This window comes from Dicentrarchus labrax, unplaced genomic scaffold (genome assembly GCF_905237075.1).
Source record: "Dicentrarchus labrax unplaced genomic scaffold, dlabrax2021, whole genome shotgun sequence".
Lineage (NCBI taxonomy): Eukaryota > Metazoa > Chordata > Actinopteri > Moronidae > Dicentrarchus > Dicentrarchus labrax.
The window spans coordinates 11641900-11660497 of record NW_026136715.1 but is presented as its reverse complement, the minus strand read 5'-3'; the positions used below and the strand labels follow the sequence as shown (position 1 = coordinate 11660497).

Sequence of the window (18598 nt, the reverse complement as noted above, 5' to 3'; positions counted from 1 at the left end):
CATTATGTTATTCCAACATCTCTGTAAGACATTTTTGGCATCTTTGGAAACATTGGGATCTTGTAGTAACTCAACCAGTACGTGAGTTTGTATTAAAGATAAACCCACCAAAGAGCCTATGTTATTAAAGAGGAACAGTACAGTACAGTACTAAAGTTTACTGCCATACACCTCTGGTTCATACTGTAACCCTTCACTTAAAAACAACTGGGCAGCCTCCAATCGTGGAGTACTATCAGTGCTGCTGGGATCTTTTGACCATTAAATTAAATCACTACAGTTCTCAGGTCAGTGTGCACTTCAGAGCACTGACCTCAACACGCATGGGGAACAAAGTACAGTGTATTTCAGGCTCCACTTCTGAGTGTATTTTACATTAACACATACTGTTTAGGCATGACATACACTAACGTTCAATGTAAATCCAGTGATGTAGTTCAAAGTGAATATCTGTGTACTTTCATGTGCTATTGTGCAGTGAATCTTATATTAAACTGACAGATGGCCGCTCCACATAAAGCTCTTCCTTAGCCGAGCTGGAGCCCTCACATCTTTATCTGTGTTATGGATGCCTGTCACAGCTCAGTTGGATGGAGTTTGAAACTGGCAACAGTAAGACTATGGCTTTACAGTTCCTCCAGGGGGCTGTGCATTGACTTTAAGCCGCTTGAGATTCACTCATCTGCTAAATGACCATGAAATTACATCATAGAGGAAGCTATTACGCACCCACTCATCCAGTGTTGTAGAACTTTCCAGTGCCAAAGAAATATGGCATTCTTTGGTAGCCAACACTTAAAAACAAAGGTTTGTTGTCAAGCATGCCCACTCTCTGGATACAGTGCACTCAGTAGAAGAGTAACTCACTCATTGCCCCAGTCGAGTCGTACGGTGATGTGCCGCTTGATCTCACGAGTCTGGTCCTGGGCGAGGTGACCCTGGATCAGCTGCCGACGCAGGTCGATGAGCTCATTCATCACATGACGCAACTTATGGAAAAGATCCACCTTGTGTTTCTATTGAAGCAGCCAAGAGAGACTTAGTTAGGATATGTGATCTTCTACAAGATCTTCAAAGACACAAACAACATGTAGGTGGTTCTCTGATATCAGAATCTGGTGTTTTATCTTACATTAAGTTAAAGCAGTGGTTTTTAAACTGGGGTCAAGGGACCAACGGGGGTCCTAGTCCGAGTTAAACTATGATCAAAACAAAAATCACCAGCTAACAACACTCTAACCTCTTATGTGTTGCTACTGAGATTTAAAGCCCATTAGTTTTATTAATAAAACACAAAAGTCTGCTATGCCCTCCTCACACTAATGAATTTCATCACCATTTCTCATAGATCAAGAACAACACTTAAATTGGGCGTTTTCTGCTCTCCCTAATGGTATGACAAGTCCACATTACCACCCAGGTTTATTTACATAAACGCAAAGATTAAGCAGCGCCACAATGCACATGTAAATTTAATGAGGATAAACACTGCATGTTCTCAAAAGCTGGAAGCTGCTGAAAAACAAAGATTTTTGTCAGGGTTGATGAGCCCTTTCACACATCTATTCTGTGGGGCTAATTACATACATTATAAGAGATACACAGTTATACATAGGCCATTGCTCCCTGAAGTAATACCATGAATTGTAATTGGCAACAATAAGGTGAAATGTATCAACATCTAGCCAATGCTACATCCTATTATTATGGATGCAACTGTGGCAACATGGCCCATATCACACAGGGGGTGAGCACCAAAACGAGCACTGTTAAATCAGCGCTTCACATTAGTTGAGCTTCAGAGGAAGTTACATCACCACACCAATGCCTCTGGCTCCTTAGTCGCTCAGAGCATGAGCAGTCCTCAGTGAGAGGTTATGTAAAACTCGCTGCCAGCTCTGCAACGTATCCACTCAGCTCCAAACTCAAAACCCTACCAACCACTTCTGCCTGCCCCCTCGACATGTAGCAGGATTAAGGACGCTTTACGTTTCCAGTAATCACTTTTGCCCGGCAAGTAAAGGCTGACTGAAGGTGGTGAGCAGTGCTGGATCTTAAGATGATGCAGAAACTACGAGAGGCAGGCCAAGATCAATAAATGGCTGAATGACACAGCATGTAATTGCATACGACAGGTCTGAAGGCCATTATCTATGTCCAACCAACATTTCTGTTCCTACATAGATAGTATATGAAAATGTAGGGTGACAGTCAGAACGACATGTTATGGGTCTATATCTAAAGGAGCTGTCACTGTATGTTTGGGCTACATCTCAGGCTATTCACTCCTCTTGCTGGCGGACCTAGTTATACCAGGTGTTGAATTAGAAGCAGGGAAGAAAAACATACTGGAAACGCTTATTCCATCAAACCCCCTTAGGAGGATGCAAATAAAACAAAATTTCTTTTTGCAAAAGCTGTTTTTCTCCCAACTCCCTTGGAAGTGTTAGATGTTATGTTAGATGCAATCTCACATTTATTGCTCAGTGTTTTGTTTTGATATGAGCGAGATGTACTGTAATATAGTGTTACTGACCACATAGAGCTGCTTCCACAAGACACCCCATTCCTGCAGTGTGGAGGTGGTCTCTGTGATAATAGGGTCCTCGAGGGGCACCACCGTCTCGCACAGCCTAGAGGAAAAAACATGTACATGAATGTGAGGGCACACAAGAACACACACACACACACACACACACACACACACACACACACAAATATCAGCGTTGAGCAGTGATGCGCTACTTTGTAATGCAGTTACTGTGTTGTACAAATGGTGGTAGATATTGTAATTCAGTCTTTAAAACGATTGAAAGAACAGTACTTGACCTTTTTAATGAAATAGTAGGGTAAACAGGTGTTACCAATGATACTAATTATGGTTCCATTCCATCCAGGTCAGGGTCAGTGCATGTTGGCTCACTGGAAAGGCTCTGCTTCACTAAATGGAACTGAACCTTAATTAGTGTCATTGGTAACACCTGTGTTTACCCTACTATTTCATGTCAAAATGGCCTCTATTGACCCTTGATAGATTTGTGCTGGTGTTATTCAGTCTTTAGAGAAGATGAGAGAAATGCACCAAGTACTTGATCAGTTTTGGATGCTGCATTTTTTTTTTCAGGTACAGGTCAACAGAGGAAGTCAAAATGTCTGACACAGGTCATCAGAAACTGTGACCTTTCTGTGCCTGGAAGTTTAACATCTAAATATTGTCAGGGACTTATTAGATGCACATAAAAGACTTAATAACGTTAATAGCAACAACCACTTGTACAAAGCAACATCCATACAACAGAGCCCAATGTGGATGCACTTTGCAGTGGTCACAGAATGTGACGTAACACCAGTAGTTGGCTTCATGCTAGCTTGGTGCAGGGGTTGAAGGTGTGGGGACACGGTTAGCCACCACCAAAAAAGGAAAATTGCACGTCCCAGTAAGTCCAAAGTTGTCTTATTGATACAGAATGTTGTGTCTTTTTCACTGGCTTGCTAACGTTATCCTCTGGTAACACTACATTCAGAAAAAAACCTGGTTTTGCTCACAGTTGGAGGCAGAGAGACAGGTCCTCATCCAGTCCCTGAGGGCTTAAGATAGCTGTTAAAGGTCATTAAATACTTCCAAATCATTGGCTGCCTAAACCACATCTTATTTTCTGTTTCTACATATGTTAAAGCACGAGCTTGTAGGATTTAGTGGCTTTGCAGATTACAACTCCCTCGCTCCCTAGCACAAAGGAGAAATTACAGTGGCCACATAACGCACAAAAAACGCAGATGGCAGTGTTTGGTTTGTCGGTTCTGGGCTCCTGTAGAAACATGGTGGTTCAACGCTATTACATAAGATGGCAGCCTCCAAAAAAGGTGACCCGCAGTGTCCGTAGATATAAACGCCTTCCTAGGTAACAAAAACATGAAGTTTTTTATTTTCAGGTGATTATACACTAATGATTGAACACTAATTGTTCCCTAATCCTGTACTCCTGCTCATCCAATGTATTTCTGTGTTTTGTGCCCTGATATTGAAGGTTTCCTTTTATTCATGTTTTATAGAATTATTGACTATTGGTACAATGTGTTTTTTCTGTATTATTTGTCTTTTTAGTTATTCACTGTACAGCACTTTAGTCAGTTTAAATGTGCTTTATGAATTAAATTTACTTACTTACTTACTTACTAATGAAAACATAGTTATGCATATTATATTCCATTTCTGCCAGCAGATCGTCCTAAATGTTACACACCAGATCTTTAAATACAGAAGATGTAACGTGGGTGTGGAGGCTTTGGAGTTGTTTAAAAGGCACCTTTGATTAAACTGGGCTGAGTAACAAAAGTAAAGTAACAAGTAATGTGACTTACTTTTGCTCTAAAGTAATGTCATGTTTTAATGAATAATAATAATAATGTATTGAGTCAATGATTACATTTTCATGTAACTTGCCCAACACTGACAAACATACATGTATGTCACTGCCTCAAACTAGCTGTTAAAGATGTAACAGCTATGACATGACAAACAGTAATATCATGAAAGATATTGAGATTTTCTCAGGCTGCAGTCAGGAGTGGTGGAGGAAGAGGGTGAAGCACTCCAGTAAAAAACACAACACACATCCTTCCTGTGTGACCATTCATTGAGAAACATTAAACCAAAGGATAGATCTGACATTTTGCATTTTGCTCGCTAAGCTGTGGCCTATGCTTTAAAGAATTATCTTTAATAGTGTATTATAGCTTTTGCAACAAGGGAAGCATCTTCATCCATTACACAGTTAGTCAGGGTGATTGTGGCTGAGATGCGTTGGGAGAACTACAGACATGCAGTAGGTCTGTCACCTCATTAACTCCATGAGACAGCGAAGCAGATTTCCCAAAGTGCAACTCCTGGAGCGAGGAAGAATAATAATGTAAATTTCCACGTCTGCACTTTTAATTGTTAGAGTGCTAACGAGAGTCCCCTCGCTATGTGGTAGCTCAACTGTAGGGTGATGATATAACAGCAAATTCCCAGTCCACAGTGAACCGCAGATCCCAGCCTACAGATTTAACATCCATGAGTTCGGGCTGATAAAGAGCTCTGCTGCCTGTTTTTGTCTTTGCCTTTATTCTGGCCTCTACAACCATGACCAGCTATTGTGATGGGAACTGAAGATGACCGCTGTGTGTACATGTGTGTGTAGAGAGTTTGCACATGCATGTCAGCAGCTGTCAGATGGTAATTGTCTTGAAAAATGGATCATCAGAAATCGTCATGCTCTGATCAGTTGATGAATCTGTATCACACTCCCTGTGTAATGAGTGATGGATAACCTCTGACCAGTAAAGAATTGTTTGTTTATCATCATTGCTCATATAATCCTCCAATATGTCTCAATAAAAAGTCTGGTAGCGATGGATGTGTAGAGAGAAACCACAGCTGATGTTGTATACAACAGGTCTTCAGTATTTTGAGCTGCAATCCCCTCCTACATAAAATGCTATGTGCTGCAATAAATTTAACTGGCTTTTTTTTCACTATATGTGCCTACTTCATAATAAACACGTTTAAAGTCAATGACGCAGATGATGTAAGATTTCCTATAATGTACAAGGTGTTCCTTCCCTCCAATCTTAGCGCAGCTGTTGTGTTTGACTGACACTGATTGTAGGGGTGGGCAATATAGATAAAATCTTCTGTCACGCTGTTTATACATTTATATTGTGATATTTAAGTATATCGTAATATATTAGGTGGTAAAAAGGGTAGTACAAAAGGAAGTCTTTGTAGGCTATAATTGAGAGCATAAAACTGTTTTTGGCAGAATGAAATCCCTGAGAAATGAATGTATTTCGCCACACTGATGTAAATCCTGTAACTCTAATTTAAAGGTCCAGTGTGTTACATTTAAGAGGATCTATTGGCAGAAATGGAATATAATATTTATAGGTGTGTTTTTATCAGTGTATAATCACCTGACAATAGGAATCATTATGTTTTTGTTTTCTTAAAATGGGCCATTTATGAGTCCACCATGTTGAGCCATATTCTAGAGTAGCCCAGATTGGACAAATCAAACACTGGATCTAAACAGGGCCTTCCGTGTGTTTTGTGAGTTTTGCGGCCACCATAGTTTCTCTTGCATGCTTGGAAGGGGAGGGTGAGGCAAGTTGGTTGCAATCTGTAACTTCACTGCTAGATGCAACTAAATCCTGCAAACATGCTTGGAGAATTTCAGCCTGTATGGACATTTCCATTACAGTGGATGTGGACACTGGAGATACAGAATATCTGGCTATGCATAGACAATTATTTGCCACCATTTGGTGGTTGGTGGATGTACTGGGTTGGGATTGGGTTAAATACTTGTTAAAAATATAAATAAAATGAAAAAGTTGGGTTCCTTATTGTGATGCTGCACAAGCTCAAATAAAAACACTTTATCATACAACTTACCCTCTGTTGGTCACTGTGGATTTCTTCAAGTGGACATAGCTGACTGGGAAAATACCCTGTGGACAGAGGAAGGAACATGTTGATGTTACAGAGTGTGACAGGATTAAGTTCTTAATTCTCCTGCAACACGAAACCAAAATGTACAGTAGTGTGTTATGCTTGTATTATTAAGAAGAATAACTGTGTAGAGTGCTACAAGTGTAAAAAAAGAGATTTTACAATTCTGCTTGCGACACGTTATATGTTAAAGGAAATGCAAGATCACACTTCCTTTATATGTATTTTGAAAATTTGTGATTTGCTATGTGCTAACATTTTCTGCCATGCAAAGAAAAAAAAGATGTGAAGCCCCTACTGTTTGCGCACAGCACAGAAACGAGAGGCAGAGCAACGTGCATAAGCCCTATTGTGGCTTGGTTTAACAGGGGAAGTGCATGAGAGACTGAGTGGTGCCAACTGCCACCCTTGCAGTTCATCTTTCTTATTCTAATCTGCCAGATGTGGAGAATTGGCCACAGTGAGCACAACTAATTCTTTCAGCACAGAGAGAGTATGGGGGCGAATGAATGTGGGCAGCGGAGTACATAACAAAATGGAGGGGTGTTAGTAAGAACTGTAAATAGCTGATGAGAGTAGAGAAGGACAGCATGTAGCCACTAACACCTACATTTACCAGGACTGGACAGCTTTTGTGCTTTCTTTAAAACATCCCAGCAGCATCACGTAACATTTCAGTTTAAAGCAGAGGGGACACACGAAAAAGCAAATATTACCTGCTGCTCAAATGTTTCTAATAAGATATCTGGAATTTGTGTTTCCGATGATACTGTTTGCGTTGTGGATACGCAAACTTTACATACATGTTTTCTAAGTTTGTATAATGACTCTCCAGCTCTGCTACAGGTTATCAAAGATGGAGTCCCTCATAAAGATCCTTTACTGAACAATCAACCATATGGGAAGCAGATGTGTCAGTCATATATCATAACCACTTACTGCAGTGCAGAGTATTGACCTCTGTCAGCAGTGATGGTGTTGTATTGTACTGCACCTATGGTCTCTCCTTACAGAGCATTGTGCAGAGGATTTATCATAATGATGCTGCATAAACAGACTGAGAACTGTTTCACTCTATCCTGTTTTTTCACGTTAACTTCCTTTCTGCTTCGATCAAAGATATAACGCCACAACAAGTGTGTGCTGCATCCATCCTGCAGAACTCCCTGCAGAAAACCAGTTCTTTGGTATTATTGATTATAACATTTCTTTTAAAATAGCTTGTTTTGGTAAAATGACTTTTAGATTACTAATTGCACCATCTGCTGGCTGAAAGGAAAAAAAGCTGTGGATTTTCCAAAGAATTCTGCACAAGAGAGGAATAATACAGCATGAACTCAGAGTGGTGGGTCCAGGATGTTCTGATAATCAGTGAAGTATACATAATACAATTTAAAAGACATTATAGGGCTGGCATGTGCCTCACACCAGTGTGCATTATACACATGTGATGCACTTACAATGCATCTCTTTTATTATATTTTATCTTTATCTTTTCCACATTATGTGCTGAAGACAGAACAAGTTGGTTAAAACGGTGTCGTTATCAAAGCACCTCTGGAAATACAGGTCAGGAGATTTCTATTTTTGTCAAATCAAAGCTCTATTCAATAAGTTAATCAGTCATTAAAGTCTTTGTTGTCTAGACAAAGTTATTTCTGGGGTGCACATCTCTCACATCACATTATCATTCACAAAAATGCACGGGTCTTTGATAAAACCTTCATGTCGAGACTACTTTGTATTAAAAGGCAACCAGTTTTACAGATGTTTTGGTGACTTTATTATTTGTTTGATTAATGATAAATGTAACATTTAGGAGGCTCTATTGGAAGAAATTGAATATAATATCCACATGTATGTTTTCATTACCGTATAATCACCTTAAAATAAGAATCTGTGTTTTCTCGTTACCTCAGAATGAACCATTTTTATCTACAGAAGGAACATGTCTGCCATGTTGAACCACCATGTTTCTACAGTAGCCCAGAATGGACAAACTAAACACTGGCTCTAGATAGGGCCTTTCATGTTTACCGCAAGTTTCACGGCCACCATAGTTTCTCCTACACGCTGCAATCTGTAACTTGTCCAACCATTTAATAGGTTAACAGTCGGAAAAAAAGCTCCACTTAATGTGCAAAAACACATTTATAAATTGGCTAGGGCTTTTATTTACAATCAGAATCGTTTTTTATCTTTTTGCCTTGTGATTCACATTCTAGTGATGAGTCTTATTCACTCTCAGTTAATTTAAATGGAGAATATTGTATGTGGCCTGCAGGAATCAACAAACCAGTCATTTGTGTATGCTGTTATAATTACCTTGATAGAAGGCTTCTTGGTGGAAAAGCCTCTGTACCAACCTGAAGGAAGAGCAAAGTGCACATCACAAAACCTTACTACCTCACAATGAAACACATTATTGTAGCCACACAGTATGTGCTATTACACCATATTGCTGTGGTACTTTTGAATAGTTAACAATGTCATTTTTACACAGACCTACCGTGTATAGTTTGCTAACTATTTGTCAAACGTGTGTCAGCTTAGACTAGCCTAGCCTAGCTAATCATTGCTGACAGCAGGTCCGTCTGTAGGAGAGTATCAGTAGGATTTAAACAAATGATTAAGATATTACTATTATACTGCCTTCTTAACAATGAAAAGCAAAAGCAAAATATGTCATTTTAACTGATGCTGTGGATACTTCATAGTAATACTTCATAATTATTGGCTATGAAATAACAAATGTAAACAGATCTGAGGCAGCAGTTATGTTAACCGGGGTTTGATTAGCTAGAAATAATGGGGACGTGAGTCCCCCCCAGACACTACACCCCTGACACCAAAAAGAAAGTCCATATAGTCAAATATTTTAATTATTTGGATTTTCATATTTTATTCATTGAGTTAACTTCAGTGATATTAGGTTTTAGTTGAATGGCACAGTTGTTTCAACATTCCTCTGGAAATGCTTATAAACTCAACTCAGTACACTCAAAACTAAAAAGTGTTTTTAGGACATTACCTTATATAATTATGTGTTATTAGCACAAGCATACAAGAATCATCCACCGTACTTATGGTCTTGTAAAATTAAGTGTTTATTTCTCAACATAAAGGCAGGCTTTCTGTTTCAAAGCCATCTCTGCGAGAAATAAAGTAACCAACATTATTATTTATTAATTTATTTATTTAGGTATATAAATACTGAGTCAACTGAGTTTTACAGTATAGTGTCTTCATTCTGTACCTAAAATCTTTCTGCAGTACCAAACTGTTCTTTACAAACACAACAATTGTGACTCTGATTTTTACCTTCACTCTTCTCCAGAATCTGTACAGTTTCCCCAATCTCCAGGACCAGGGCCTGACATATTGGTGACCGGAAGTTGCAGATCACTATGCAGAAAAAGAGAAAAAAAATGATGAGACAATAGTACTGAGAAGATATTTGACCTTGTAGTACTTTTAGCGCTGACTGTCAAGGGAAATTACATTGCGGATAAACATCTATGCTTGGTTTCATCTTTGTGACCTCTGATTAAGCAAGGTGCATCCCTCACACTCCACACAGCATGTGTTTTGGGCTTGTAGCAGGGCTTTTAATAAGATGTTTAATGCAAACATCTAAACACAGTGTCACACAGGAACAACTGCTTAGCAAACTGTAAACAAGCTCCCACCCTGAAGTGGGTAGTCATTTTAATAGGCAATTAATTCTTAAGCGGCCTGATTTTTGTGCAATGTTAAGTTAATTGAACTGTATCCCAAAATAGAGCCCACACAAACTGCTAAGTAGTGTGGCTAAACGCTGCTTCATCATAAGTCGGTATTAGCATAAATCTGCCATGCTGCCCACTTTTGTAGCATCATGCAGACTTTGACCATATAGAAAAACATCTTATCATCTGAAGCCTGTTTTTTTTTTATCTGTGCAGCACTGCCACATCAGCCACGTAACATACAAGCCTTAGTAAAGGCAAACTTGTTTAATAATGACAGGGCTCCACTGACGATTTTTAAAACCTACAAATGGTGGCCCTTCAAGGAGAGTTTGGTGTGAATCATTATGCTAATGAACTAGCCAGGGGACCCAGTGAGGGGGAGGAAGAGAAGAAGGGGCCTGGGCTCAGCTCAGTTGCCTGTTTGAGGGTAACAAGTGCTCAGTTCCTGTGCTCGGGTAACTATGGCAACAGATCATCTACAAACTGGAGGGCTTTCTTTCTTCACTGTAACTGCTGCGGGGATCTGGGCATTTTAAAATGGCAAGCTTATGGATGCTGCATGGCACTGGAGTTCAAGTCAAGCGTATTGGGCATATATATTAGAGGGAGAGAGATAGATTTAAAGAGCCTCCTTGTCACCTTTTCCAGTCTGCCTCAGGCACTTTTCCAGCCAGGGCTAAGTATTTCCTATTTGAGAGTCCTATTCTTTAATGGCCTCTATTTCATTTGAATTGCAAAACCTGCACTCACACCATTTGAAAACTCTTTAGCAGGGGCCATGTCAGAACAAGATGAGATTGTCATGTTCGAGAGAGAGATGGGCGCATCACACAGGCTCATATTTTCATAGTCCTCCCTCACAAAACCTCCAAGCTGTGTAAACACTCTTTCATTGTGCCTGAAAGCTGTACAGCATTAGCATATCCTCAAAGCACAACCAACAAAATTCATCTTTAGACTTCAACATGTTGAACGTAGGATGTTGGAAGGACTGACGGGACAGGCAGTAGAAAATGTTGGCAATAGCAAACATTTCTACTCAGCAACAGTATATCAGTCCAGACTGTCCCTCTATTTAGTTGCATTCATAGTCCACATGGCATATTATGACCACTATTGTATAACCAGTATTTCACTGATGGGAATTATGGGTCTTGAGCACAGGAGGAGACTCCTGCTGTCCTAAACTTTCCTGTCAACTTCCAACGGTCCATGTACGGCAAATATGCAGTATATGTCTCCTCACCCACAACATAACTCAATCATCTGCATTCATTTACTAATTGACTATCAAACACGTATGTGATTTAAATGTAGGGTTTGTGGTGCTTTTAAATGGTAGTCATGTACTTTTCCCACTCATTCACTGAGGGAAATTTTGCCTGCACAGAAAAAAAGGCCATATTTTAATCTTCCGGCTGGTCTTAGATATGTTGTTATTAAATATCCAATTTTTAAGAATGTTTGGGGTTTTGTGGGTTTAATCAAATCCTTGTTTCACAACATTTCAGTATGAAGTGCAAGTGAAAACTAAATATGAAGGCCAAAAAACACACTTTGGTCCAGACTCCATAGGGGGTAGCACTACAGTGTACAAGATTTGAAATCATCAAAGGTATGAAAGGCTGTAGCTCTTACACTAGAGATAATAAGTTCCCCAAAGTGGAAACTTTATAACAACATGTTGGGGACTGGATTCTTTTGAGCAATCTGGTCGTGACTTTCAGTTGCAGTTAAAGCAAAGTGAAAATATTGATGGCAGCAAAGAGATGATCATCAACATTAGCAAATGAATAAAGGCCATGCAAATAGATGAATCATTCTTCAAAAAAACTACAGAAACAGTGATTATCCAAAATAGATATTTAATTTATTTTTTACTTTTAACAACCTTCTGTGCATGTGTGTGCCTTGATGCACACATCAAAACACACACAAAGACTGATATTACTCATCACGCTTTCAATCATTTGGTCTGTGCACATTTTGACTCCACACACTTGTTATAAACATTTGCTTTAATGTAGTATGTACACTGAGAAACAGTAAATGTTTCAGTTTAATACCTGATGGGTTAATAAACAATGTGTTGGTATATTCCCTTGAATCCACCTTACTTATGATTTGTATTACTCCCCTTCTTTATTACACATAGTGGATTTATATTAGTTGCATATGTATTGCTTCTACACAGAGTAAGTGCAACATTTAAAGTGTCTTTTAATCCAACCACGTCAACCAAGCAGAACTACAACCTATAGCCAGGCAGGGTTCAGTATAAAGTAAAAAGTGTGGTTACTTTAAATGCCTTAGATCTAGTTACAGAGTAGACATTTACTATGTTTTGTTGACCAGCAAAGTTCAGAACCACTCTCTATTTCTAAGAAATCTACCAGAACTTTTTATTGCCTGAAAACAATCTCTTATGAATCCAGTTTTCTGTGTTGGCGTGAAGTGAGAACAGAAGCTGGAATTGATTTTCCATAACAGCACCTAATAACCCAAAAAAGAAATGCAGAGCTCTCTGCATTGTTGAAAGAGAGAGTAGCACCAAAAAAACTGTGTCTATGTTAAGAGGTTTGTATGACAGTAAACTGTGCTAGTTTGAATGTGTCAAATCACATTACCATGTCTTTGACATCTGCAATATTTCCTCCACTTACACCAAAACTACTGATAAAATGTGCAAATATGTCCACACAGAATGATCTCACTGTACTCAACAGGAAGCCAGGCTGAGGTACTTAAGACACAGTGTGTTTGACGGTGACCTTTGACCTACTTCCCTTGGCTATCCTTCACTTTTTATTTTTATGGTCAAGCTGGGCTAAAATTCGTTTTAAAGAAATATATTGTTCTACAATAGATGAAGTGAGGCGTCTAGTGTAAACACTATTACATGCTGCCATGTCTTGAGAAATGTTTTCCCTCTATATGTAATATAGAGAAGGTTAAAACACAGCCTGCATGGCCTGGTGACCTTGCTTTAGAGCCGGTGAGAGACACATACAGTACCTAACTGTACAACAGTCCAAAGGCACAGGGGAGAAATATTATGCAGAGAAAGCAGAGATGTTATCAAAAACCTCCCGGTACAACAATAAACACTATTATGGCTTATAAATTATCTGCTATTTTAACAACTGAGTGCTAATGGCATCACCGTACGAAGAACCAATTTATTTAAAAGGGACACTGTGCGCATCTAAAGTGCTTTCTCGGATTTCCTTTTAGTTCCAGTCTCAATCATGACTACTACAACTGAAGCTGAACTGCTTAAACTATTGCAGTAATGCAACGTGAGCATGCAGACCATGAAGGTCCTGCTTTCCTGGCTTGAGCAGTCCTGTCCCAGATCTAGCTAAAGTTAAAAATTACACAACGCTCTCTGGGCTTCGCCCACTGAGTCATGTTGTTCAGCACGACTTGAATGCACACTCACTTACTCAGAGACATTACTGTGCTCAAGACTTGCTAACCCAGGGATTTCTGCCATGGAGACAGAGGAGCATTTTACCATATCTGCTCCCGAATCAGTGTCACAAAAATCTAGGCATGCCATCCAGCTGCAGGGGTCTGTGTAGCTGCCAGATGATGATTTATCACAAAGCACTTTTAAATGAGCACATGCCTACAACAATATGTATATTTATTGTGCATGCAAGTACAGGAAACTACAATACTGATGAACTTTGTGATCCAGTGCCTCTGATGAGTCCAAGAAGTGCTCACCAGAATGAAGGTGAGCAACTTTCCACTGTGGATGAGATTAAGGGTTAAAAGCACGGCTAAAAACCACGAAGAAATGCTACTTTTGGCTACATTAATCTGTTTTATCCCACTCTCAGTTTAACATTAGCTCTATCTCTAGTTCTGTCATGAGCATGTTTGATCCTAGAGCTGTCCATTTCAGATAATGGTGGCCTAGTCTGCTTGATTATTTCATGTACTGCTACAGTAGTTTGTGTCTGAGGCTCATCCATGTGGCCACAGATACAGCCAGCTGATTCATTTCACTCTCTCTCTCTCTCTCTCTCTCTCTCTCTCTCTCTCTCTCTCTCTCTATCTCTCATGTGGGCAGGTACAGTCAGAGCTCTTTCCAATAAAAGTGTAAAGAAATGATCTCAATATTGCTGTTTATTTAAAAGAACACCATCAGTGACTCAACTGCAAATAAGAGAATGAAAAAGAAAGTTCAATTTACAGAACCATTAAAGAAGAATGGACTGAGGGTTTTAATGGTTATAATTTCATTTATCTATTCTATAATCTATAATAAATTTTAAATATTTACAACTTACAGCACACAAATTGCTGTTTTTATTGCATTATTTACTTTTTAGAAAAAAATAAGCACTTTAAGATTAATTGGTGATTAAAATAATCACCCAGAGTGGAAGGAGCTGAGCAGCACCGCAGTACATTCGATACAGGCCTTCGCTGTCACTCTACAAGTGATTTACAAACTAATTGTAATGCCTGCTTAAAAACAAGCAAGAACAAAATAATGAATAGGCGGCGATTCTAAGAAAGGCATTAACGTTTCATGAGGTGGTCTCCAACTGGTTCCTGTTCAGACGGATCCCATTAAGATAACACAGGAGAAAAGAAAGGCCTGCTCGGTTTCAAATCGGTGTATGGTAATACTGGTGAGAGGCAAAATAAGCAAAGAAGACAGAAAAATATGCAAAATGGTGCCACTAATACCTCAGTTGTAGCTGTAGAAGGGAGTCTAGTATGGGGCTGTACTGCCAGTTAACGGAGCAGGCCAGCAGCGTGGGCATCATCCACAAGAATGTTGGAGAAATATTGAACCCCGCATGTCAACACGTTATGTGAGGCAGAGCGGGGGGGGGGGGATTTGGGCTGCATGTACTAAGTACAGTATGTACAGCGCCTCTACTTCCCCGCATTTCAGCACCGTGGACAGCGTCATCGGCACATTTCAGCACCGTGGACAGCGCCAGGTCACTCCGCACCGACTGACGCGGAGGCTGCGCCGAACTGTTGCTTCCCCACACAAAACTACCACCCCCCCCCCCCCCAAATAATTGCCTGTTTGGGCTTGAAAAACACCTGCAGTGGTTTTATGATGGATAAACGGATGGCTGGATGGACATGAACGATTAAATGCGATACGATTAAGTGTAAAGCCACTAGAAGTGCTGATATAATGGTGGATTGCCCACCGGGGCTCTCATCCTGCAGTCTTTATGACACGATCATGACAAATGTAAAGCCTCGACAAAAAAGTGTATATGTGTGGGTGTGTATATGTGAGGGTATCATGTGCGAGCCAGCATGAGTAGCCCTGCAATAACAAGCTGTAGAGCATCTGGACATGACTCATTCCCCCTAATGAAAACCTCTATAGTATAATCATACGCTATAGACACTTTAGCCGTGGCTGTGGGGTTCAGGACCCACTTTATAATGGCCGTATGGTACCTTATGGCGTTATCTTTCCATTTACTAATCTTTTTGGTTGCATACAGCTCTCTTTGACATTTCCTTTTTTTTCCCATCAAAGGCTCTGCTGATCTTGCATTGGACACTTCCTGAGGGTCAAAGTGCACACACATGCAAGGGAGGAAATGTACAGTGTGGTACAGTGCAGTCCCTGTCTTTGCAGCAGCAGCAGCAGCAGCAGCAGCAGTTATCTGTCTACAGGTAGACTCCAGCTTCACTCCAACCTACACCTGTTGGAGGGACGCAGTCACGATGCCCCCTCGTGGTTTCAACACGAATCGCCTTTTTTTCCCCCTCTCCCCCCTCCAGATATGCTCATAAGAAGAAAAGGCTAAAATGCTACATTGACGCATTTTTTTTTATTTTACAACACTAAGAGTATAGGAGGCTGATTTAAAGCACCGCCTGCGGTTGTGTACAGACTGCGATAGCATCTTTAAGGTGGTGGGTTGTAGGCTGTATCATCCCACGCAATTTCCCTTTCTATGCAGTCACTGGCCTTGTATATCAGCCATTATAACTGTATGTGTTTTTCATTGGGTGTAATGGGCATAACAGCAAGAAAAATGGACAGGATAGCCTATGCGGGGTGTCGATGGACAGAACTGGGTGTTTCTCATGCAAAAAAAAAAAAAAAAAACTACCCTCACAACGCTGTGTGATTAAAGTCAATTAAAAAAATCTAGGAACCAAACGTCCTAAATGAACAATAAAGGCGCAATTGACTCACCAACTCCGATTTTCTCCTCTTCTGTAGGTATCCACATAATTGGTTATTTTCCCTCCGGTAGAGCAAGCCACATTATGTCGATATCGTGAGATGATGCTGCTAAAAAAAACAAAAAAAAAAACCCCACAGAGCTGAAGGCTAAACGATCCTGGCTGCTCATACATGGGACTACATGTCTCGACCGGAATCAGTATCCTGACGTTTGTGTGAGTGCAAAGGGGGGAGGAAGGACCATCAAAGCCTCAATATCTCCGCTCTATTATTTCCCGGCGTGTGTCTCCAGTCTGATGCAGTCTCCGTGTCCACCTAATGTAAGGCACACACACACACACACACACGCGCGTTCCGGTAGGCACGCACGCACGCACACGTTGAGCGGGTTTTCTGCTCTCCACAAAAGGTGTTACTGCAGCCGCATTTCAACTGGAACGGAGAGGTTTCTTTTCCTCGAAGCTTATTTATTTAATTTCTTTGTTTTTCCTCCTCTTTTCCCTTTTTTTACCCCCCCTCCTCCTCCTTTAAGCCAATCGCGCTCAAGTCCAGCTGATCCACAATAGGCTGCTCAGTCCGCGTGAACTGGCTGAATCGGTCGGTAATTAGTTAGGTAATAAGGTCGCGATATTGTTCGGCGGTCCGAACTGTCGAGCTGGTGCAAGAAAACACAGGAGAAAAAAAAACTGCAATATACCATAAGCTGCGCCATCTTCATGGTCGTCACATGACTCGTTTTGTCAACACTGATGTGTCAAGCATTTGCAAATATATGCGCTCTCTCTCTGCATGGCAGTTGCATCCATCACAAACACAAACTGCATTTTCTCCTGCTAGGGTGCTGGATGCTGGCTGGCAGTCTGCCTTTTTTGATTGAATGTGTCGCTTTGGGGGCTGTTGGCCATAAAGCAGCTCCCTGTGTTACAGATCAGGCCAGAACCCATGTGGGGAAGCACCTCCTGGTTGAGTCATTTCAAAGAAACAGTCCCACTAACCGGCGATGCTTTGTCATAGTGCAGTCATGCTCCCACACAGATGAGATGCAGCTAATTCCTAACGGCCAATTTCCCCCTTTTGAATTTGATTGATAGGTTTGGCAAACTGTGGGTTTCCCCATTAGACCTACATCACACAACCCACTAGCTGATTTATAGATGACTTCTCATGAAATAAATGATGGGATCTGAAGTTTAATTGGTGTTATTTATTCACCTGTGACTTCATGTTGTAGATTAATGTAAACCAGAGGCGTGTATGACCTGGGACTTGAGTGGAAACTTGTTACTTGCAACAACAAAAAAACAGGATTTGTTCCCACATGAGCTGCATCTGTAGATGTGACTGTAAGTGGTGAGTTCAAGGCCTGGAGCTGTATTGTTTTTAAATACATTTTATTTATTCTGTTAACTATTCAATTGTGTTTTCAGTGAATTGTATCTCCACACTTGCTTTTTTCTAAGCCTCCACCTTGTTGGGAACAAGTCTGGTGGAGAAGTCATAGTGAACTATTTACTTATTATTTAAAATACTAATTCAGAGGCAGTAACAGTAAGTGTAAGCTGACTGATTTGAATTCTAATGACGTTCTTGTGATGCACTGAATTTAGTTGAGACATCGTGTGGATTGAGTTTATGGCACATCGGTGTATCATGAAGTGACTCACTGCTGTTAAAATAGTCTGTGGGGTAACGATGAACACTATGAACACTGCGCACTCTGCTTTGCTGTGAAGCTTCAAACCTGCCGGGTTAACAGTCTACACAAAATCCACCAATATGACCTTCTAATTATTTCAGTGTGGCTGAAGGGCAGACGACTTTGAGCCACAGTATGGAGTAGAACATACTTAATAAACACAGGCTCATACTTGTGAACATTTCAGGTACATCATTCGTGTTTTTCCGAGCCGTCTCGACAAGATCTTGACTTTTAAACCAGATGAATGTGAAGTATAGTACCAAAAGCTCTTTGTCATATACAGTATCTCACCCATTGCTCAATGCATGTCTGGTAATTTCAGTGCACAAAGTTGTCTTGTCCTATAGACAAGGCAATCATGAGAAGAAAAAAAGAGTGATTTGGTGAATATTGAGCGTCCAGTGAGTTTGATGTAGTGTGGGAGGGAGGGCAGTATTCAGCAGGGTAATTTCTCTCCATCATAGCGACGTTGTGACTGACTCCCA

General features: G+C 40.4%; 1 protein-coding gene across 2 annotated transcripts in view; it reads right to left on the bottom strand.

Annotated features, from left to right (window-relative positions):
* LOC127377574 (dedicator of cytokinesis protein 3-like) overlaps positions 1–17273 on the bottom strand; it is a 49318-nt gene extending 32045 nt beyond the window's left edge. The window contains exons 1-6 of one of the 2 annotated variants that reach the window (XM_051425596.1): positions 16424–17273; positions 9815–9898; positions 8819–8859; positions 6437–6492; positions 2537–2633; positions 868–1016 (exon numbers count right to left, since the gene is read on the bottom strand). In XM_051425596.1, the coding sequence (XP_051281556.1) occupies positions 868–1016; positions 2537–2633; positions 6437–6492; positions 8819–8859; positions 9815–9898; positions 16424–16460 (464 nt within the window). In that variant the 5' untranslated portion in view covers positions 16461–17273. The remainder of the gene's footprint in view (positions 1–867; positions 1017–2536; positions 2634–6436; positions 6493–8818; positions 8860–9814; positions 9899–16423) is intronic. The other variant, XM_051425595.1, reaches the window with a different exon arrangement.
* Between the last annotated feature and the right edge of the window lie 1325 nt (positions 17274–18598).